The sequence below is a fragment of the Chionomys nivalis genome, chromosome 1, assembly GCF_950005125.1.
Source record: "Chionomys nivalis chromosome 1, mChiNiv1.1, whole genome shotgun sequence".
In the NCBI taxonomy this organism is placed as follows: Eukaryota; Metazoa; Chordata; class Mammalia; order Rodentia; family Cricetidae; genus Chionomys; species Chionomys nivalis.
The window spans coordinates 34,506,926-34,528,875 of record NC_080086.1 but is presented as its reverse complement, the minus strand read 5'-3'; the positions used below and the strand labels follow the sequence as shown (position 1 = coordinate 34,528,875).

Genomic DNA, 21,950 nt, shown 5'->3' with positions numbered 1-21,950 from the left:
TGGCTTCCTCAGCCTGTTTTCTTAGAGAACTCAGGACCACTAGCCCAGGGATGGGGTTATCCACAATGGTCTGGTCCCTCCCTCATCAATCACTAATTAAGAAAAATGCTCTCCAGGCCGGCCTACAGCCGGATCTTATGGAGACATATTTTTCTTTTTCTTTTTCTTTTTCTTTTCTTTCTTTTTTTTTTATTTTCAGTGTGTCTAAATGTTGCTAGGACTTCATTTGACTCCTTAGATCTGTATCTATTTTGAGATTTTTTTTTTCCCATTCTTCTCTCCCTCCCTCACTCCCCTCCTCTAGGTCCCCCCCCCCCTCACCTTCCTCTCCCCCAGATCCACTGTTTCTCCATTTCCCTTCAGAAAAGAGCAGGCTTCCTAGAGGTTTAACCAGACTCAGTGTAACAAGATGCAATAAGACTAAACATAGACCCTCATATCAAAGCTGGATAAGGCAACCAGTAAGAGAAGAAAGGTCCCAAGAGCAGACAGAAGAGTCAGAGACACCCCACTCCCCCTGTTAGGGGTCTAACAAAACCCAAGCTCAAGAACCACATACACATGCAGAGGGCCTGGTGCCGACCCATGCAGGCTCTGATTGCTGCTACAGTCTCTGTGAGCCCCTATGAGCCCTGCTTAGTTGATTTTGTGTTCTTTGGTGTCCTCAACCCTTCTGGCTCCCATGATCTTCCCTCCCTCTTCTGTGGAGTTCCCCAAGCTCCATCTAATGTTTGCCTGTGAGTCTCTGTACTCCCATCAGTTGCCAGAGGAAACCTCTCTGATGATGATTGGGCTAGGCACCGATCCTGTGAGTACAGCAGGAGATCATTAGGAATCATTTCATTGACTTTTTCTTTTGTCCTCTCAGATGACCATAAATCTGACCAGCACACCCGTTGGCACTCTTTTTCCCTTCCTGCTGCTTTGTTAGCAGTATTCAGTATTGTGTTAGCGGCAAGTCCAACAGGGTGGACGCCTGAGTGCATGAGTGGTAATGCTGTGTATGAGAGGAGACTAGGTAGAGTAGGGACTGAGGACTGTGGACCAGAGGGGCACATGGGACCCTGCATCGTCCCCTGCATCCAGAGCAGGCCAGCTAGAGACAGGGGTGAAAGTATGGAGTTATAGAATTGGGAGGGCAGAAACAGACTGAAGAATCCAGGCAGCCCATCTGGCAGCTGACCTAGTTACCACTGCCCTAGCTGCCTGTCTGCTTGTCCTTGAAGTGAGTGACACTCCGTATAGAACAATCATAAAACCAGGACAAACACTAAGGGGAAACTTGGACCACAGCATCCCATCTTCAAGAGAATATTTGCTTGTGTGTGTGTGTGTGTGTGTATGTGTGTGTGCATGTGTGTGTGCATATATAAACATGTGTGCTGGTGCACATGGAGTTGGAGTTTCAGGGTATTGTGAGACACCTCACATGGGTACTAAGAATGTGATTTGGGCCCTCTCTGAACCACTGAGCCCTCTCACGAGACCCCAGACGTATTATTGTGTGTACTGTACTGATTATGGACCAGTAGCAAGAGAATGGAGCTTTTAATCACTCTATGCCGTTTGTGTTTTAAAATGTTGAGACGTTTGTTAGTGTGTGTGTCTACATGTGTGAGGGCCTGTGCCTGTGAAGGTCCCAGGACAACTTTTGGGAGTCGTTTCTCTCATTGTTGGCCCTGGAAATTGGACTCAGGTTGTCACATGTGTGCAGCAAGTCCTTTTACTTTTTGAGCCATCTTGCCAGCCTCATGCCATCCTCTTTTAACCTGACATTCAGTTATTCCAGACCCATCCCTTTGATGGATTATTGGCTGTAAACTAGCAATCTCACCTAGCATAGTAGCTTATGCCTATAATCTCAGGCTTTGAGGCTGGGGCAGTAGGATTTCAAGTTTAGGGGCAGCCTAGGGTGCACACAACACATTTTCTTAAAACAAAACAAAAAACCACTAACAATAAAACACAATTGCCAAAATCAAAGGCCCTACTTACTAATCCTTTAGTGAGATTTTGCTCAGCAGCTGCTGGAAACGCTGTGCCGTGTCAGTGAACGTATTTCACTAGGATTTTTAAACAGATGATCGTAGGCTCACATATCTGTGTGAGAAGTGACAACTGATTCCTTGTGTTTGTTTCTCAGTTCCACATAGGTGCATGACTGTAATGCAGTTTGTGCGCAGCCTGAGCACCTTCCTGCCCCAAGCTCCCGTGCTCTCTGCCGTGTGCCCAGCGTCGTTGGTAATGGATGCAGCACTTGTGGCATGGATGGGCCACAGCTGCTCCACCAGCACTGTTGCGACATTTGTACTATCCACAGCCTTTTGCTTTCTTTTTGCTTTTGGGAGACAGGGTCTCATTATTGGCCATGGCTGCCCTGGAACTATGTAGACCAGGCTGGTCTCAAACCCACAGGGTTCCACCTGTCTTTGCCTCTGAGTGCTGAGATTAAAGGAGTGCACCACCACACCTGGCTATGCAAATAGTGGGTGTCTTCCTAGTGTCTGTTCTGACTTTGTATAAATTTCAAAAGTGCATTGCTGGGCCAAAGGCCCCATACACTAAAAGATGTTCAGACATTCTAGACTGCCTTTCTTTTTGGCTCTGTTAGACTGCCTGCCTACACACACCTGGCCTACACCTGTAAATTCCGCCTACTTCTTCTCTAAAGCCAGGAAGGCCCTTGTTAGCTTGCTGCTTCATGGGTTATAGCAGCAGTATCCACGCAGCTCCGATCATAGCGAGTGTTCAAGCAATGGCAGTGAATTCTGTTGTGAATCAGCAGCAGAAAAGAGGAAGCATGAGAAATGTCAGCAGGGGGACTGTGGGAGCAGATGAGGCCTGCTGGACTTTTTCCTTGCCATCCTTCCCTGCTCCCCATCAGCACCCCAGACTCCAGCACCACATGTACAAGGCCCCATTCTTCCTCATCTGTGCCAAACAGACCTTGCTTCTTCAAAGGTTTTCTCCTCAGACTGCCATCTTAATCTCAAAAGTAAATGCAGTTGCTGCTCGCAGATTTTGGCCAGCCAAGAGGAGCCGGAGGGGCTGCCGGGGCTCCCTCTGCCCAGGGCCTCAAGATTCAGTAGCCAAAGACTCTGTAGGTTGCAGCCAGCCTTCCTGCTGATGCAGCAGGCCAGAGCTGCCAAGCATTGGGAAAGGCGATCTGAGACAAAGGCTGTTTATCTGTCGCCTCTGCCTCCAGTCGTCTTGCGGTTTGGGCCTCCAGACCAGGCAGAAAGCCCCATATTTGCTCTTGGGATTTTTTCCTTGGTTTCCTTTCGAAATTTGTATCATCTTGTGCAAGAACTGCTGTGTCCGAGCTGCCAAGTAGGACAGCAAGCCCAGTTGTGCTCCGTCACGTCATGCTTGGAGCGCAGCAGCCAGATAAGGGGTGCTCAGAGGGGACTGGACCATTAGGAAGTTTCTCGAACCCCCACTCGGTTTGTGCCTCCCTGCCCGTGCGACCCGCCCATCAGCTCATCCCGTGCTGTGTTTTCATGTCTCCTTGTCATGGGGCAGTCAGCACAGCAGAAGTTCTGCAGCTTGGGAAAAAGAACCCTGGCTTTGGGTTCTGGCCCTGAAGCCTGGCCCAACTGCATCTGAACCCCTTATATCTCTCTCTGGGGTCTCATTTCTTTTCTATATAATGGGGTATTTTGTGTGTGTGTGTGTGTTTGTTTTGTTTTGTTTTACTTGAGACAGATGCTTGCCTTGTTGCCCGGGCTGGACTTGAACTCCAGGGCTAAAGCAATCCTCCCACCTCTACCTCCAGAGCAGCCGAGACTGCAGGCTTTGCCACTGTGAAATGGGGTTAATTACAGCCATTTTCAGGTTTTGCCTGTCCCAATTCCTGTTATTATTCCTTTTTATTACAGACAGTCATGAAACAGCAAAAGCCACAAAACAGAACTAAAGTGGACCAGAGAGTATGAGGAGTCTAGAAAATGAGCTCATTGTGGGGGCAGAGTGGGTGGAGGTTGAGAAAGCTTCAAGGAGGTACGAAAGCTGTGTCCCAGGAGCTGGGCGTCTCGTCAGCCCACAGTAGTGCGAGTGGGCAGAGTCTCTAAATAGAAGGTAGCATGTTTCCCTAGGGGGCACCTGGCTAGGATGTGGCTGGGCCAGGCTCTGTGGCCAGCTGCTTCCCTACAGTAAGGGGAAGTGGATAGTGTGGTACACAGGAAAAATACCCCCCCCTCCGCCCCAGGAATAGTTGTATCTTGCTGTCAGAGGGTAGACTGGCTTGAAAGGAAAAAGGTTTCTTTTAATTTTGAAGTTAAAAAAAAGAGGACCGGAAATGTCAAAGATAAAGACCCCAAATGGAGAAAATAGCATTTCCAAGTTCACGTTTGGAAATATGCACATTAGCATAAAGGCACTGGCTGATTGATCCCTACTGCCCAGGAACCCAGAAGGGAGGTGTGGGTCCCAGAAATGTATTGATAGCTTTATATCAAGACAGGATCTTTTATTGCCAAAGATGCTAAGCCTAGCTTAGCTTTAGTGTGATGTGTGTAAATGCATGTGCATGCGTATATAGACACACACACACACACACACACACACACACACACACACACACATGGCAAGAAGGAGAAGGAGCACAAGACCAGGAATATCAGATCACCTATTGCTCTAGCATCTAGCTTTTAATTTGCTAGGTCTGTAACCTTAGGCAAGTCAAGTGTCCTGCAGGGCCTGCCTGTCCTAGGTGTCCTTACACGGGGCTGTTTAGAGAACTGCAAAGCTTTTTATAACCTTGAAAAAAAGAAGTCATTAGGGCATGCTTGTAAATATTCTTTTTTGAAAAAAAATTTATTTATTTATTATGTATACAATATTCTGTCTACATGTATGCCTGCAGGCCAGAAGAGGGCACCAGATCTCATTACAGATGGTTGTGATCACAACCACCATGTGTTGCTGGGAATTGAACTCAGGACCTTTGGAAGAGCAGGCAATGCTCTTAACCACTGAGCCATCTCTCCAGCCCACTTGTAAATATTCTTAACTGGGCACTTAGTCTTTAGCACCAGAGAACTCAGGGTCTTGTCAGGAGCAAATTCCATATTTGCGCCCTTTTCAGATTCAGTTCCTCTGAGAAGAGGCCACCCCAGATGTCTCCCTTCTAGTCACATAACTCATTCCTCTGGCCTGGGATGGAGAGCCTGCTGCCGCCACAGGGAGTGCAGGGCTTCACCTCAGAGCCACGTGGAATTAGAATGCAGTACACAGAAGCCAGGGCCAGCTCAGACAGTTCTCTTGGGACATGAGAAAGCAGGGAAGAGTTTCCGGGAGGGACCTGCTAGCCGAGCTTTACAAGACCAACTATGCATTTCCCGATGGGGGTAGATAGATCCTTCCCAGCGAAGGTGACATTTTATGGTCAGGTAGACTCAGGGAAGGGGTGGGCAGATGGCAGCCAGAAGTGTGTGTTGGGAGTGCTGACTCAGCAGGAGAGGGTGGCGGAAAGGAGGGCACCCAGATGGGCCAGGCAAAGGTGCAGACTGATGGCTGAGGGCTGAGGTAGGCACTTCCTGCGATAATGCTCTGAACATCTGGAAGTAGGCCTACTTGGAACCTGACTCTTTCCAGTGCTCTGAACAGATTATTAACTTTCTCCCATAGTCTGCTCCGATGTACCAATACCTCGATAGGAAAATGTTCAGAGAAGCCTACCAGATCGCCTGTTTGGGAGTGACAGACGCCGACTGGCGTGAACTGGCCATGGAAGCTCTAGAAGGACTTGAGTTTGAAACTGCAAAGAAGGTACCCATCTCGTCGGTGTGCCAGTTTGTCCTTGGAGGCTCTCTCCTCAGTCACCCCTTTACTGTGGGCCTGGCAGGAACAACCCTCCCAAGGTTCTTTCTCTGGAGGGCTCTGGAGGACCAGGCCCTGTCCTCACGGAAGTTGGGAAGATCTCAAGCAGATAATGCAGTAAAATATCTGGTTGACTGTGGCTGTCAGTCTTGGTAGCGATCATTTATATAAAGATAAAAGCCTGGGTCTGAACAGCAGCCACTTATCACCCTACCATTGTTGTTAGCACCGGCTTAGTGCAAACGAGGTGGTCAGCCTTTGATTCCCACGGCCTCCAAGAGTGACTCAGACGGTCACTTCCGGTCTAGTCGATTAAAGCAGTTAACCTTGTCTAGGCACATGAAGGCTCCCAGATGTGTTTCCATCTGAAGACGGAGGGAGAAAGACTGACTTCCAGCCTCTCCCTCATCCTCTTTCCCTGCCTCTTCTCCCATAGCCAAGTTGAGAGCCTCCTTCTGCCCAGGCTGCCGGTGTTGAGGGACCTGTGGACATATGTGGTACCTGCCTCCTGTTAAACAGGACAGTGGAGCCAGCCCATGTCTCAGAGCTGTTCCTACCCTTTTCTCTTGGCCCGGCCTCCCTGCCTCTGTTCTAAAATGGGGTGTGAAAATGCATAGTCTCCTTCATTTTGAACTCACTCTTGAGGTCCCCATAGGCCTCGTAAAGGACAGTTTGGAGTGACTGTGCAAACGCCAATCATACACAGAGAGCTGGAGGCAGAGCACTGGGGAACGTGTACAAGGCCCTGGTTCAGTACACAGCATGTGAGGAAAAATAAGCCAACTCAATAATTGCCTGCGTGTTTGCAGATCAGATAAGCATCTGGGGACTCGGGAGAGGCGAGGCTCCTCCTGCCCCTCTCAGAAATGCCAGCATGTGAAGATATCTGCTCTTTGTGACCAGGAAGGAATTGTCTCCCTCTAGGCTGTCCCCTTTCATGTAGTATTGCCATGCACCACCCAGCACATGGCCCCTTCAGTGGCAGAGCAGATGTCTAAGTAGAGGGAACCGAAACTGGGCCATACCCTTTGATCAGTTCCTACCTACCCTGCGTCCCAGAACACAGAACAGACGCGATCATTTCAGAGCACCGGGCTCTTTGTTAGAGTGGTTGGCAAAGGACAGTTGTGTGCACACTGCTTGTGGGCAGCCTGCTGTGTAGGAAAGGTGCACGGCTCTGACCACAGACCTTGACCAGGGTTTTATCTTAACCCTGAATCCCTGACTGTCCTCTCCCCTAGGTGCCAGTCACTCAGTACTTAGACTTTTGGACGGAAGGGCCTGGCCTAGAGAGATGTCCCCACTAGATGGCACCGAAGAGCTGCTTAGTGCTGCCAGCTGCCTATGTTCCCTGCTCCCCACTTCCCTCTGTGGAAGTTGTTCACAGTCTTGTGACTGACCACTCCGAGGAGCACCGTGACTCTGCGGTATATCAGGGCTGAAGGATGTCAGTGACAGATTTATCAAGTTCACGGATACAGTGGCCAGAACCACAAAGACTCTTGGAGAGGGCCTCGCTTGCCTGACCATAGCGAAGGTAGCCCCAGGCTCAGGGTCCTCCTGCCTGGGCTCAAAACCTGGCTGAGACTTGAGTCTCCTTTTTCTACTCTGCCCAGCACCAGGGATAGATTTCTGTACTAGTTTCAGGAAACACAGACGAGGAAGGCAGCTTGTCAGACCTTTGGATAGTCCTGCTGGACCTTTATCCACTGCTGCCTGAGACACCTTTATCCTGTTAGTTCTTCAGGAAAAGCCAACTGCTGGGCACTGTGGAATGTGCCTGTCACCCCAGCATCTCAGGGCTGAGATAGGAAGATCCCCTGAGTGCAGGAGATCAAGGCCAGCCTAGGCAACAAAATAAGTCCCTATTTCAGAAAGAACGCCACTTGCCAGATCCCTCCTGGGCTGTGCTTTGCCTAATCCTGCAGTCTGCCACTGCCATGCTCAGACAGGAAGTGTCGTCTCTAGGGTATCCCCTCCAGCTTGTGTAGCTCTTGGCTCAGGGAGATTTAGCTCTCTATTTAATCTGCCCAGCTTCCCCTTTCCACTGTGAACCCCTGAACTAGGGAGGGGACAGAGGCCAAGTGAAATCCTGTGTCCTCAGCCTTTGAATAGATTCTGGCCCTATGGGGTGACAGGGTGAAATCGCACTGTGGTCATCTGCAAGGCAGCCAGAAGCCAGATGACTTGATCACTCCCCCAGTTCTTCTAGCACAGAGGGTGCCTTGCAGGAGCCAAGGGCTGTCATGCATTCTAAACCATAATGGCTCAGGAGCTGCTGCTCAGGGCATGTGTCCATCCATTTCACGTGGACAGCACAGAAAGCACAGCCGGGTAGAAATATTGCCGGCAGAGGACATGAAGGTCAGCTCCCCCAAGCCCCTTGTGGTACCTGAAAGCAGCAAAAGGTGCTTCACTGGCACCGCTCTGCCTGACCCTCACAGCCTTCCAGAAATGCACGCGTTAGAAGTCTGCCTCTACCATGAGTCTAAGCAGACAGTGCATGTTCAGGTGTAACACGCAAGCTTGCTTTCTAGAGACTGGAAGATCATTCCTGCCGTCCCCCTGCAGAGCCATTCTTCCCTGGGCTTTCTCCTCCTCCTCTCCCTGTGTACCCTCTATGCCCCGTGTGTGAAGCACCATTGAGTTAGCAGAGCTGTCTGCTGCTCCCCATCCAAGTCACAGGTATAAGCGTGCAGGCTCTTGTCTCTGTGTCTTGACTTCTCTGCAGACGCCATTGACTGGAATCAGCCCAGCCTGCCTTTCCATTATGAGCAGTGTCTGGCAAGGGGTTCTACTGCAGACTACAGGATCATAGTTCTGTTTTACCTAATCCCAAAATGATTGATGCTCCCAGGACTTCTTTACAGTTCTTTGTAAGGACTAATCCTCGAGATGAAGACAGGCTGCGCCTCGCTGGGTGGCACACCTCCCAAGCACACAGTGATGAATCAGCCCCCCCCCCCCCCCGCTTGCTGGCTCTCGTTCTAGAGCTCGATGTGCTCCCACCCCCACCAGCCTGTGGAGAACAAGAAGGCAGCTGACTCTATTCTTTTCTCTTCCCATAGGCCTTTACCAGGGTCCAGGACCTTCGATACCTGGAGCTGATCAGCAGTATTGAGGTAACGTCTTCTCGGGATTCAGTGGCCAGTAGTCCTGAGGACATGGAAGCACAGGCCTTCTGATCTGTTCTAAGGGATAGAGTGGCCAGTTACTTGGTAGTTGAATGAGGCAGAAGGATTTGGTTTCTTTTAATCTTTGATTCCTTGTTCCTAAAATGGGGTCTATATACTGGCAATGGTGGTGCTCACCTTTAATCCCAGCACCTGGGAGGCAGCGGCAGGCAGATCTCTGAGTTCGAGGCCAGCTTGGTCTACAGAGTGAGTTCTAGGACAGCCAGGGCTACACAGAGAAACCCTGTCTTGAAAAACCAAGATGGTGGTCAATCATTCCCTGGTGTGTCTGTGAGGCAGAGTCAGGCTCTTGTGATGTGATATGCCTCTCTGGGTATGACTGTTGCCGTATTCCTGGACTCGAACAATCTGCCAGTGAATGAAGCATTTCCCAGATGCTCCTAAGCTGCTTTGAGACCTACCAAGCCATCCTCCTGCCCAGACGACCTGTGATGGGCTGAAGAATCTGGTTCTGACTGCACCATTTATGGGTGATGGAAGACACTATTTTTAATTTCTGTGTATTCCATTGCTGTCTGACTATCTGTAAAAAGGCATACATATTTTTTCTCCTGAACAGATTTATTGTGAGGCTAAGGGAATGTGAGACACATTTGAGCTCTCAGTTAGAAGCAGTGATGAAATTGCAAATGTCTTGCCCCTTTAACTCGGTTCAGCAGAATAAATTCTTGATGTGGCCCCAGCCTTGTGCAGGACCAAATCTTGTGCAGGACCAAATCTTGTGCAGGACCTAGCCTTCTACGGGGGTGGGGGTGGGGGTGGGAACCAGCAAGTAGAGCTGAGACAAGAGGTGTGACGTTATGCACGAGGTCCTTAGTACAGTGAGGCAGGTGCTAGCGTCACCAGCCCTGTTCAGTGGGTGAAGAAAGGGAAGTCAGGAGAGGATGGGACATATCCTTGAGGGGATGTGTTCAAAAACTTGGCTGAAACTCAGACTTGGTCCCCACTTTTCCCCAAGCTCTGCCACTTTGTAAACCTTCCCTGCCCCCTTCTACCCAGAAGGTTGTCTACTGTCTGTCTTCTCACACAGGTGGACAAGGTCTGCCTGGGTACCATTGTCCCGAGCTGCTGGCTCAGGGCTGGTGCTTGGTGTTAACAACTACGTCCTTGGGATCTTCATGCAAAGCTAAGGAAGATCACTTTCCTTTGCACAGAGGCAGCTGGCCTCTGTGAGAGTTGGCTCTTTTCCTTGTGATGCCTCACTTAGTTCAAAAGGTCTAACCTCTGCCAGTGACCTCAGAGCTGAGAAGTGTGCTGATGGATTGTCTCTGGGGAAGAGCAGAGTGTGTTCAGGTGATCTGTTGTGACTGTCCTGAGGCCTTGGCTTCCGGCTTCTGGGTAGCCAGCATTGACTAGGGAGCTGTGTACCTCAGTGGGTTCCTTTTGAATAACTGGGTGATAGCATGGTGGCAGAATAATCTGCCCTTGTTGACAGTCCTCTGTGGCCGTGTGGCCCCCACCCCACACTGGCTGACACCTACCTCCCTATAAGAGTTTAAGTCACTCACAAGTTTTAGATGTCAGCGTATTCGGTTGATTAGCCTGCACTGTGCGAAGGTTTAAAAAATTATTTCTGTCACTGGTGAGGCATGTTGTCTCCAGCTGCTGAGACTTCCACCAGCTTGTCTAGGAGTTTGATTCCATGTCTCATCTTCCTCCTGTGATACACTTGATAGAAAACAAGCAAAAGCAACTGCTGGGGCTGAGGGGCCGAGTGCTGGCAAGTGTTGACAAATACTGGCGCTGTAGACTAATGAGTGTCCCCACACAGGGAAGGTGTGCGGATGCCTCTCTCCAGCCTCAGCTCTGCTCAGCGCACATGCTCTCACATGTACACATGTGTGTTCACACAGGGGTGTGTTAGGGTGGAATCATGGGACATGAAGAGTGAGCTTTGTGTGCCCTTGACCATGCCTGGCTCAACTCGCATCTCTCCTTCCTTCACTGCAGTGCTTGGTGGTGCTAGGGTCACTGAGAGCAGTAGAGGTTTCCTGTGTGAAGTGGACATTAGCAGACAGCGTCCTAGTCAGGGCTTCTGTGCCCTGATAAGACGCCCTAAACAAAAGCAACTTGGAAAGGAAAGGGTTTATTTCAGCCTATGGCTTCATCCGCATCCCAGTCCATCACTGAGGGCAGTAGGGCCAGACTCAAATAGATCAGGGCCTTGGTGATAGGAGCCGAAACAAAGACCGCAAAAGAGAACTACTTATAGCTTGCTCAGCTGCTTTCTTTCTTTCTTTCTTTCTTTCTTTCTTTCTTTCTGTCTGTCTGTCTGTCTGTCTGTCTGTCTTGTTTTGCTTTTAAGACAGGGTCTGTCTGTGCAGCCTTGGCTGTCCTGAAACTTGCTCTGTAGACCAGGCTGGCCTCCAACTCACAGAGATCCACCTGCTTCTGCCTCCCAAGTGCTGGGATTAAAGGTGTGTGCCACCACTGCCTGGCTCTTAGCCTGCTTTCTTATAGCACGCAGAAGCACAGCCCTGGGGTGGCACCACCCAGAGAGGGCTATACCCCCCTACACTCACACATCAACCATGAAAACACACCCCAGTCTTGCCTACAGGCCAATCTAATGGGTTATTCTCTCTCTCTCTCTCTCTCTCTCTCTCTCTCAATAGCCCTGGCTGTCCTAGACTTGCCCTGTAGACCAGGCTGGACTCGAACTCACAGAGCTGCCAGCCTCTGCCTCCCAAGTGCTGGGATTGAAGGCGTGAGCCATCACACCTGGTTAGGGTCATTTTCTCAACTGAGGAACTTGTTGACATACATGCAGCCAGCACACACAGTGTCTCCTCTTCTCTTAGAAACAGTAGCCTAACCAGATTTGTAACCCTACTTTATGGCCTCCATCTTGGTTGAAAATCCCACACTTTGTTCTTGGCACCCAGGTGTCTGGGGCTCGGTGGGGGGGGGGGTCTTAGGAATGAAACACTGTCCCCGACTGGCCAGTGCACACTGCCCAAGCTATCCTGCGGTTGCCTTGGGCAAGCATCCAGGAAAGCCGTCCTGTGGAATTTCCACTGAGCAAACAAAGGTTTGCCTTTTGTTTGATCTTCAGTGGTCTGAAAAAAGAGTCTGCTTTTGTTTTTGAACGTCCCCAGTAGAGACGTAGGTGAGAGACATGGTAGCCCAGGAGCCAAGTGTGGGCTCAGTAGGAAGACCCAAGGGCTTAGCCCGAAATAGCAGCAGCTAGCCTTTGTACAGGCTGCTTCCTGCCATGACTGTGGAAGCCATTTCCCGTGCTTCTAATTTTTCCAGGAGAGGAAGAAGCGGGGCGAGACCAACAATGACCTGTTTCTGGCAGATGTGTTTTCCTACCAGGGGAAGTTCCACGAGGCTGCCAAACTGTACAAGAGGAGCGGGCATGAGAACCTCGCACTCGACATGTATACTGACCTCTGCATGTTTGAGTATGCCAAGGTAAGCCCACCACATCCTGGGCCCAGCCTGCCACCAGGAGTATCTTAGGCCATGTGTCCAAGCAATGATACAGACAGAAAAAGGTGGTGACCTCAGAAAAAGGATAGGTAGATTAATAAAAGGGGACCTGCAGGGCCCCTGGTTGAAACTGAAAGCTGACCCTGACGGTAGCCGTCAGAGGGACAGCCCGTTCAAGGTACCTGTCAGCATATCAGCATGATGTTACCAGATACTGAGGGCTTAGGGCAGTCTCTACAGATTCCTTCAGACCTGGGTCAGGAGCCACCAAGATTGATGACAAGCTGGGCCTACCACGTGGTCCTACCTCAGAGTCAGTCCTGAGGTACTCTAGACTTTTGAAGGAGCTTCCTAGACACATGGACTTTTGTGAGAATGAGCCCCACTAAAGAGCCAGAGCCCTCCAGGCATTGCAGCTCAGCCTCCAACAAGCCCTAAACTTGGGTGTGAAATAGTAAGGCGCTCCCACGAGGGCTTCTGTATCCCTGCCTTTCTGGGTAGTGGCAGAAGAGGCTCTCAAATCCTATTGAGTCCTCAAGGCCTAGCCACAGCTATTCAGTGACTATTAATGCTAATCTCTTAGCTCATGAGTCTCAGGGAGAACGACTTCCCCCTTCATCTCTGTCTGTGCCTAACCAATGCTGGGTTCTTTTCCTGCCTGTCTGTTAGACCGGTGACTGCTTGATACAGGGATGAACCCTTGGACCACTCCTGGGGCTTCTTCCTTCACACCTCAGATCTGGACTCTAGGCTTCCCCTGCCCTTTCATCTTTCTTAGCCCACTCTAAGTTCCTACCCATATCCATCCAGTACTACATGAATGCTCTTTCCATTGGGGGCAAAAACATTAAACTTAAAAGGCACCAGATCCTAGGGTTAGAATTTGGGCACCAGAGAACCAGTCATCCCTGGTTGTTCTTTGGGACATTGATGCCTTCCTTGAAGCTGCTGGTGGGCAACTTATGGTACAGCTGAAAATGCCTGCTTGGCATCTGCAGTGCAGTGTGACTGTGGGTGGGGTCCACCATCTGCAGTGCAGTGTGACTGTGGGTGGGGTCCACCATTCACAGTGCAGTGTGACTGTGGGGTCCACACCATCCGCAGTTCAGTGTGACTGTGGGGTTCACACCATTCACAGTACAGTATGACTGTGGGGTCCATATCATCTGAAGTGCAGTGTGACTGTGGGGTCCACCATTCGCAGTGCAGTGCAGTGTGACTGTGGGGTCCACCATTCACAGTACAGTGCAGTGTGACTGTGGGGTTCATACCCTTCGCAGTGCAATATGACTGTGGGGTTCACATCATCCTAAAGTGCAGTGTGACTGTGGGGTCCACGTCATCCTCAGTGCAGTGTGACTGTGGGGTCCACAATTCGCAGTGCAGTACAGTGCAGTGTGACTGTGGAGTTCACAGCATTCGCAGTGCATTGTGACTGTGGGGTTCACACCATTCGCAGTGCAGTGCAGTGTGACTGTGGGGTCCATGCCATCCTCAGTGCAGTGTTACTGTGGAGTTCACACCATCCGAAGAGCAGTATGACTGTGGGGTCTACATCATCTGAAGTGCAGTGTGACTATGGGGTCCACATTTCACTAGTGGGTGAAAACTCACGTAGCTCAGCCTTTGTTTCTTTCTCAGCATAGCACAGCTACAGATCAATGTAGTTCTGAGAATTGCACAGAACAATGCATAAAACCCTAACATGCTGAGCTGTAGGAGGAGTAGCCAAGCACACACCTTTAATCCCAGCACTCAGGAGGAAGAGGCAGACAGATCTCTGTGAGTTCAAGGCCAGCCTGGTCTACAGAGTGAGTTCTAGGACAGTCAGGACTACATTGGATAGACTCTGTCAGAGAGAAAGAGAGGAGAGATATGAGGAGTGTGACTGTATTAAAAGTCCACATCCAGGATGTGCCTTGGTGGTCGAGCAGGTACTTAGCATGAGAGAAGCCTCTGTTTAATCTCAGCATTTCATGCAGTCACACACACAAAATTAAAGATTAGAAGAGTAGAAGGGCCACAGATGGCCTCTCCCTGGTCACCCTCCTCCTGTTTTGACCTCTTTTTTTTTTTTTTTTTTTTAAGATTTATTTATTTATATGGTATGTATAGAGTATTCTGCCTGCATGTATGCCTGCAGGTCAGAAGAGGGCACCAGATCTCATTGCGGATGGCTGTGAGCCATCATGTGGTTGCTGGGAATTGAACTCAGGTCCTCTGGAAGAGCAGCCAGTGCTCTTAACCACTGAGTCATCTATCTAGCCCCTGCTTTGGCCTCTTCCCATGGTTCACTTGCACTCTGTGCGCACGGCCTCCCACCCAGCAGTGCAGCCACTCATACACCCCATCTGGTGTGGCTCTCCGTGAAGGTAAATACTGGGGGCTTGTTTTGACTCTAATTTTTGATCACAGTTCTGAGTATGTTGGTTTCATCTCTCACACACACGCACATACACACCCCACCCTGGCTTGGTAGTCTGCATTTGGAAATGTGTGCACACATACACATTGTGTTGGGGGTGGGAGATACTGTGCTTATTAACATGGCATGTTTTTGTTTACTCGAAAATTGCTTCCCAAGAATCAGTCTGGTTTTTGGAAAATTTTTAAATTACATTCCCACGTACAAATAAATTGTATGTTTTCCGGACAAGTGACATGTTTATGTGGTGATAAAGGGATTATAATGCTCTTAACTCTGTGTAGTGAGTCCTTATCAGAAGTCCCGAGCCTGAGAACCCTGTTCAGTCTCATTCATCACTCAGCACGGCCTCTTTCTGTCCACTCCAGGACAAAGTCTTTGCTGTGGTCCCAGATAACGTGTAAATTGGCTTCATAAACCCAAAAGGCCTTTGAAAACCCACTTGGTTGAGCTTTGGAGGAACTCTTTAGACTCAGCTTGAATTAAGTCACAGCCTCTAAGTTGACTGCTGGGATTGTGGAGGTGTGCCTCCTGTCAGGGAAGTTGTGCAAGCTGTGTGCCCGCATGGTCTTCTTGGGGAGACGCCTCACACTGTAACCCCTCTTAGCTTTTGACCTTTCCTTTTGCTGTCTCACTGAGCGTTGGCTTGCCAGAGTCCCTCTGAAGGACACTTCTCTGCTTTCACAATGCCCGTGTCTGCTGCTAACCTCAGGCAGCTAGCTGAGCGGGACAGCTTTGTGTACATAAAGAGCTGATGTCATCACAGTGCGGAGAGGAAAGTGTGTCTATAATGGCCCAAGCCAGGTACCCTCGGTGGCTGGTCCCTAGCCCTTTTCTCTGTGTGCCCCAAGGGGAGGCAGAAGCCAGCATTAGGTGACCCTGTCTTTACTTGGTCCTTAACAGGTAAAATGATGCCCTTCCTAAATTATTTGGTTGTCTTAGGCCAACCTAATATATGGTTTTAGGGTCTACATAATTACCCTAAAAGCAAATGGAAAAAGAAATGAGCTAATTGTTCAAGTGGGTTTCAGCATACATTGCCTGCACTTTCCTGACAGATGAGTGTTAATCGCGAGGAAAGGAGTGCTTTTTTTGTACTTTATGAGGTTGGCACAGAGCACTCTATGCAGGGTACGTTCTCTGAAGACAAACCACTCCTCACTAGCAATGCAGATCTGGGTTTCTTGCCTCTCAATTCCCCCTTTTGAAAAGCCCCACCTTAAAAAATGTCAGCACTGAGACAGCTTCAATAGAGGCAGCACTGTCCTGAGAAAAGCTGATATTCTGAGGCTGTCTCTGCTGGATTTGGGGGACAACCCGGGGGAGCTGCTCATGGCCCTCAGGGACCACCCCCACATGGGGTAAAGGAACTCAGACCCTGCCCACCCCCTGAATCTTTAGACTATTTCTTTCATCTGTGGCTCCTGCTGTCCCTTCATGGGCCATATTCCTACTTGTGCAGTCCTGATCTCAAGACAAGATCTGTGTCGCTCAGTTAAGAAGTGAACCACTGGACAGCACTGGGAGGCAGAGGCAGGCAGATCTCTATGAGTTCAAGGCCAGTCTAGTCTATATAGCAAGTTCTAGGCCAGCCAGACTGTGTTTGGAAGAAGAAGAAAAAAGGAGGAGGAGGAATGAACCAGAGTGTTTTGCTGGTTGTCTGCCATAGACATAGCTCAGGAGCAAAGCCAACAGAATGATCTGAGTTTAGGCCACAGAGCAACTGAGAAAAGACATGATGCCACTTCAGTGTGGCAGCCAAAGGAGGGCACAAGGGACTAAGCCCAGAGCTCTGTGCGTCATTGTGCGTTTAAGTTTAGAGGACCATGTGCTCAGTACTGGTCTGGGGCATCTGGTGTCACCCCAGGGTATGACTAGTGATGGCAGGTCTAGTATTTATAGTTTCGCAGCCAGTCGTGTTTCTGTCAAACTGTGTGGAGGTCGCGGAGTAACTCGCAGTCCGTGAGGTGTTTAGAACAGGTGTGAAGGGAAGGAAACATGGAGGCTGCAGTTCCCGACACGTCCCTGTGGCCCCAGCAGCACTTGTGGGTGGTCCATGCACACTCCCTTCCTGGACACCTGGGACTGCCCCACTCAGTCGCATCCTGCTCCTGTGCACAGCCACGTGGAGCTCTTCCCTGCTCTGCTTTCAGGAGCTGATGTAATGCTGGCGCAGGAAGTCCTAATCCGGAGTGTTTTTGTTTGTTGTGCTTCCTCAGGATTTCCTTGGATCTGGAGACCCTAAGGAAACAAAGATGCTCATCACCAAGCAGGCCGACTGGGCGAGAAACATCAACGAGCCCAAAGCTGCGGTGGAGATGTACATCTCAGCAGGGGAGCACGCCAAGGCCATAGAGATCAGCGGCAGCCATGGCTGGGTTGACATGTACGTTTCAGCCCCTGCCTCGGAGCTCTTGGCAGTGTGTCAACTCTGAGTTTTGATTGACAAGGGAAAAACTGTTTCTCTAAATATCTCAACCAAACATGCAAGTGACTAGGTTCTCTGGAAGAGGAAGAGCTTGAACAAGGTAGCACTGCCTTTGAGGAGCTTGAAGAGTGGGTAGTAGGGACCTAGGGACACACACAGATGTCCCTCAGGTACTGTGTTGACCTTACAGGCATCTGACTCTCCCCGGCACCAAATCGGTATCTCTACGTTCATCTAGCAAATGAGGAAATGAAAGCAGAAGGGACTCTTGTGTCCTCAAAGGCCAAGCATTTGGCGAGTTGTAGGGCTAAGCTTCAGACTCTGACATGGGTGGTTTCAGTACCCCTAACACTGAGCATGAGAGTTCTGAGCGCACAGAAGAGCCCTCTGTCCATCAGGGAAGGGGACTATCTGGGAGGAACCAGGGTGTCTTTCTTTTCTTGAGTCCTTCCATAAAGAGACAATTAGAAGGAAGAGGAATATAGGCAGGAAACACAGTAGGCCAGCAGGGACTGCGGTGGCTTGAAGCCCCAAGGGAGCTGTAGCAGAGGAATAGAAGCTAGCTAGATACAAGGGAATGGAGGAGGGGGAACAGGCCAGAGCTGTAACTACATAACTATGTGCCACGTGATGGTTCCGTCTTAGGACTTGGCACCCACCCACCAGGTGCCTTCTCAGTTAGAAGACTATGCTAAAGGCCACTGGTTGTTCAGGTGGCAACAGTGTGGTCCACAGATAGAAGCCAGGGGCATAGTTAAGCCCTGAGGAGGACGACAGGTTGGTGTGTGGGCCCTTCACCAGGGGACCTTTGTGGGTAACCTACCCTCAACCTTTCTTTCCTTGTCTAGGAACAATATCTCAAAGATGCAGGCTTAGATCTTAGACTCTGCCCCAAGTATTCTCTACAAAAAGGGTGATGCTGATGGGAGCCAAGCAGGCTTATGGCCTCTACTTCCCCACTGGTTTCTCATATGTCACTTTGATTTGCAAGTGCTGTGTATTAAGTTCCCCTGGGGACACTTAACTAGCTCAAGGAAGAGACATTAGTGTGTTCTGTCCCTCTTCTGGGTCTGGCTGTAACAGGCACCTTTCCCCTAGGAATGCTGGTTTGGTGGGTGGGGCTCTTGGGCTCTGGGGGGCTGCCTGTTCTACCTTTCCCTAAAAACACATCCTTTTGCTGCTGAGCAGTGTTATTTTTAGATGCCATTATTATTCTGAGCTCAGACTGACAGGCCTCCCTGAGCCCGCCTGTCTGAAATTTGGTTTTGTTACAGCCTCTTCTGTTCTCACACAAAGCAGGCTGGGCAGAGCCCTCTCCTTGAGAGCTGCCTTACTGGGCTGCCTAGACCCCAGACCACTGAATCCAGCACATGCCCTGATGGGTAGGAGGAGGACCGGTCACTACTGGGAAGACATGAGTGACTTGGGGACCTCCTTGCAGTCAACACATTAGCCACGAGGACACTGCCAGGGCTTCTAATCATCCTTCTGGCCCAGGACAGGCTTCACACTTGCCACTTCCTCCAGAGTGTCAGTTGCTGAGACAGTCTTATGCCCCAGCAGCTGCTTTTCCTGTGGGAATTCCTGACAGTGCTGGAATGAGCCCTCTGCCACTTCCTGCTGTGGAGTCTTGGGTACGGGGCTTCCCCTCTGTGTAGGTCAAACTCGAGCCAGCTCACTGCAAAGTGAGGTGCTTATATGCCTATACCTCCCTCTCAGGGCAGGAAAGTGATTCTGTGAGACCACATCTGGAAGGTCCCATGGGTCCTTCTCAACATCTGGCAGAGGATCCCCAGATGTCACTGGTAAGAGGCATGTGAGGTATGGGTAGTGTCTTGAGTGGCAGCCACTCTTGGACCCTGTCATTGCTTCTGGAGTGTACATCCATTCTTCTTATAACTGCCTATGAGTTATGAGACCCCAGGGTCCACAGCTCCATTGTTAGCGTGGTGCATAGCAGGAGCAGGCCCAGAGCCTCCTACCTCGTCCTCCCTCAGACCCTCACAGGTGTCCTCCCTTCCTTTCCAGGTTGATTGACATTGCTCGAAAGCTGGACAAGGCTGAGCGGGAGCCCCTGCTCATGTGTGCTCGGTACTTCAAGAAGCTGGACAGTCCTGGCTATGCTGCCGAGACCTACCTAAAGGTCGGTGACCTCAAGTCTCTGGTGCAGCTGTATGTGGACACCAAGCGCTGGGACGAGGTGAGTGAGCGAGTGCACTCACTGGGTTGGGACTCTTAAGTGAGCCCCTGGCTGTAGGCCAGTGAGTACTGAGCGGCTGGGGCAAGGATGGAGAGAAGCGGCCCTCAGGAGAGAAGGGCCATTGCCTGACAGTCAGGTTTTTCCTCAAAGTCCTTGAGCCAAAATGTCTTGGAGGGCCTTTTCACCATAACTTCCCATTTGTCCATACATTCATTCACTCAGTCAGAAAATTGTGACTGGCTGCCTGCTCTGGGCCAGCCATGTGACAGTCACTAGGGCTGTGAGGATCAGCGTGAGGAACTCCAGTACCTGCTGCAGGCCTGAGCCATCTCTCACCAGCTCCACAGTCTTGGGCTCACCTCTGAAGCAGGGACACACAGAATGGCATTTAAACCTGTATGGCATTAGGCAGAAAATGCCAACCATGCATTTCCGACACAAGCTAGCAGAGCTCTTTCAGGGGCAGCTGTCCCTGCCCTCGCCCCTCTTCCCAGTCATGGCTCCCGTGGGGTGAGAGGATCAGTGAGGAGTATGAGCCAGGCTGTCCTGGAGCCAGGGCTGGCGAGGCAGCCAGGGCAGAGCGTCTCTGTGTCTATGCCCTGGAGAGTGTCACCTGGAGAGATCAGTGGTGTCTGTTGCGAAGCACAGCAAGGCTCTACCTGAGTAAGAGCAGCCTGCCTCCTGCCTGTCCTCCAAGTGGCTCCGCTTCCTGAGGGACAGGCTGGGATGAAGCAGTAGTGGCTCCTCGAGATAAATGTTACCCGGCAGCGGCATTAGCTCATCTTAGCCCTCCCGTGCTCCTCTGCTGCTCTCCTGGCCTGGCAGGTGGTTTGGGCTTTAATGAAGCCTCACTGGGTCCCATAGAGCACCATGTCCGCAGTCCCCTGACAGCGAGTAAGCAGCGATGGAGATAATGTCAATCCAGTTTCCTTAGGTGTCGCCTGCAATTAAAAGAAATCTGTTTGCAGCGCTACAGGAGCCCACGCAAACCCTCAAAATAAAATGTTTCCGATTCTGTGCTGCTTCTGTGGTCCAGAAACAGACTGTGTTGTTATTGAATCCAGTCGGTTGCATATTGCCGTTAATTGCCTTTTGTTTTCAGAGAGCTGGTTTGTTTTTGTGTTGCTGGGGGTGGTGGAGGGGAAGACACTCTCCCCCTCTTGAGTTGTCAGGCTGGCAAAATATGACATCCCTAACAGATTCAGTCAAGTGCCACATTTTCAGGGGCTGCGAGGGCCGCTTCATTAAGAATGCCTCAACTCCTCCCTCTAGGCCTTTGCTTTGGGTGAGAAGCACCCTGAGTTCAAGGATGACATCTACGTGCCCTATGCACAGTGGCTAGCAGAGAATGACCGCTTTGAGGAAGCCCAGAAAGGTAGGCCACACAGACTGCACTGTGTAGAAGGGGTGGGGAGGGCTGCTGAGACTTATGGCAGAGGCTGTCTAGCCCCTCCCTCATCAGGTCCCAGGACAGGTGCCGTCATCCTGGCTCAGGATGTGTTTGCTGGTGAAAGACTTCAGAACAAGGACATGGACGGTGAAGCCACGCCCCCTGGGCCCGTTGCTTCTCTGTCCAGTGCCCCATACAGGCCCTAGATCTTTAGCAGTTTTCTGTTAACTTGCACAGCACCCGTATTCCAGTGTGCCTTCCCTTCAGTCTTAAGGTTGCTCTCTGGTATGGGCAACAGTGTTAATTACATTTTGTGGATGAGGGAGCTGAGGATGAAGGAGGCAAAGGCATTTGCCTGTAGTCCACTAGCTGGGAAGCTGCAGAGGGCATGAGCCAAAGCATCCATAGTCAGGACAAAAGAGAGAACTGCCCTTAGTGGTGGGCATAGTTTCACCTTCCTTTTCCTCTACCGAGATAGAAATGGACTGTGATTCTGGCTCGGGCAAGCCAAGCAATCTCCCTGCCCCTTGGTGCTTCTGTTGGTGAAATGAGCCATGACAGGGTGTGAGGGCATCTGAAATAGAGGCCAAAGCAAGTATGGCACATTAACTGATAACGCTCATCATTGGTTAGCCATGTGACTGCCTTCACTGTGGCAGGTGCTAGCTGGGCACTTAACCTGCATAACCTTGAATCTTGCCAACAGCCCTGCTGAGACGCAGAGGCTACATGTGCTAGCGAGCGGCAGAGCCGGAATTGGATCGGGATCTGTCCAACTGGGAGCCTAATTCTTACGCCTGTTTAGAAAGTCTCCTAATTGAAGTGGGTGGGCCGTATTCCATAGCATCTCATTTACACTTCTATATGGTAGCAGTTGCCACCTCCTGACACACTGCAGAACAAATGTCCCCCTGTTGGAGCTCCAGGGTTAAAAGCCCCTGCGAAGGACAGCATGTTCTCTACCCCTCAGCATTTCCAGAGCACCCAGTTGCTGAAGTATCTGCATGTTTGGGCAAAACACATCAACCTATCCATCTGTCTGTGTCGCCCTTCCAAGA

The 21,950-nt window shown here is 50.5% G+C and overlaps 1 protein-coding gene across 2 annotated transcripts in view; it reads left to right on the top strand.

Moving 5' to 3' along the window:
* Positions 1-21,950, top strand: part of Ift122 (intraflagellar transport 122) — a 71,695-nt gene that overhangs the window by 39,716 nt on the left and 10,029 nt on the right. For both annotated transcript variants that reach the window (XM_057762489.1, XM_057762482.1), the window contains exons 15-20: positions 5,629-5,769; positions 8,889-8,942; positions 12,270-12,431; positions 17,094-17,260; positions 19,331-19,502; positions 20,775-20,877. In XM_057762489.1, coding sequence (XP_057618472.1) covers positions 5,629-5,769; positions 8,889-8,942; positions 12,270-12,431; positions 17,094-17,260; positions 19,331-19,502; positions 20,775-20,877 — 799 coding nt within the window. The remainder of the gene's footprint in view (positions 1-5,628; positions 5,770-8,888; positions 8,943-12,269; positions 12,432-17,093; positions 17,261-19,330; positions 19,503-20,774; positions 20,878-21,950) is intronic.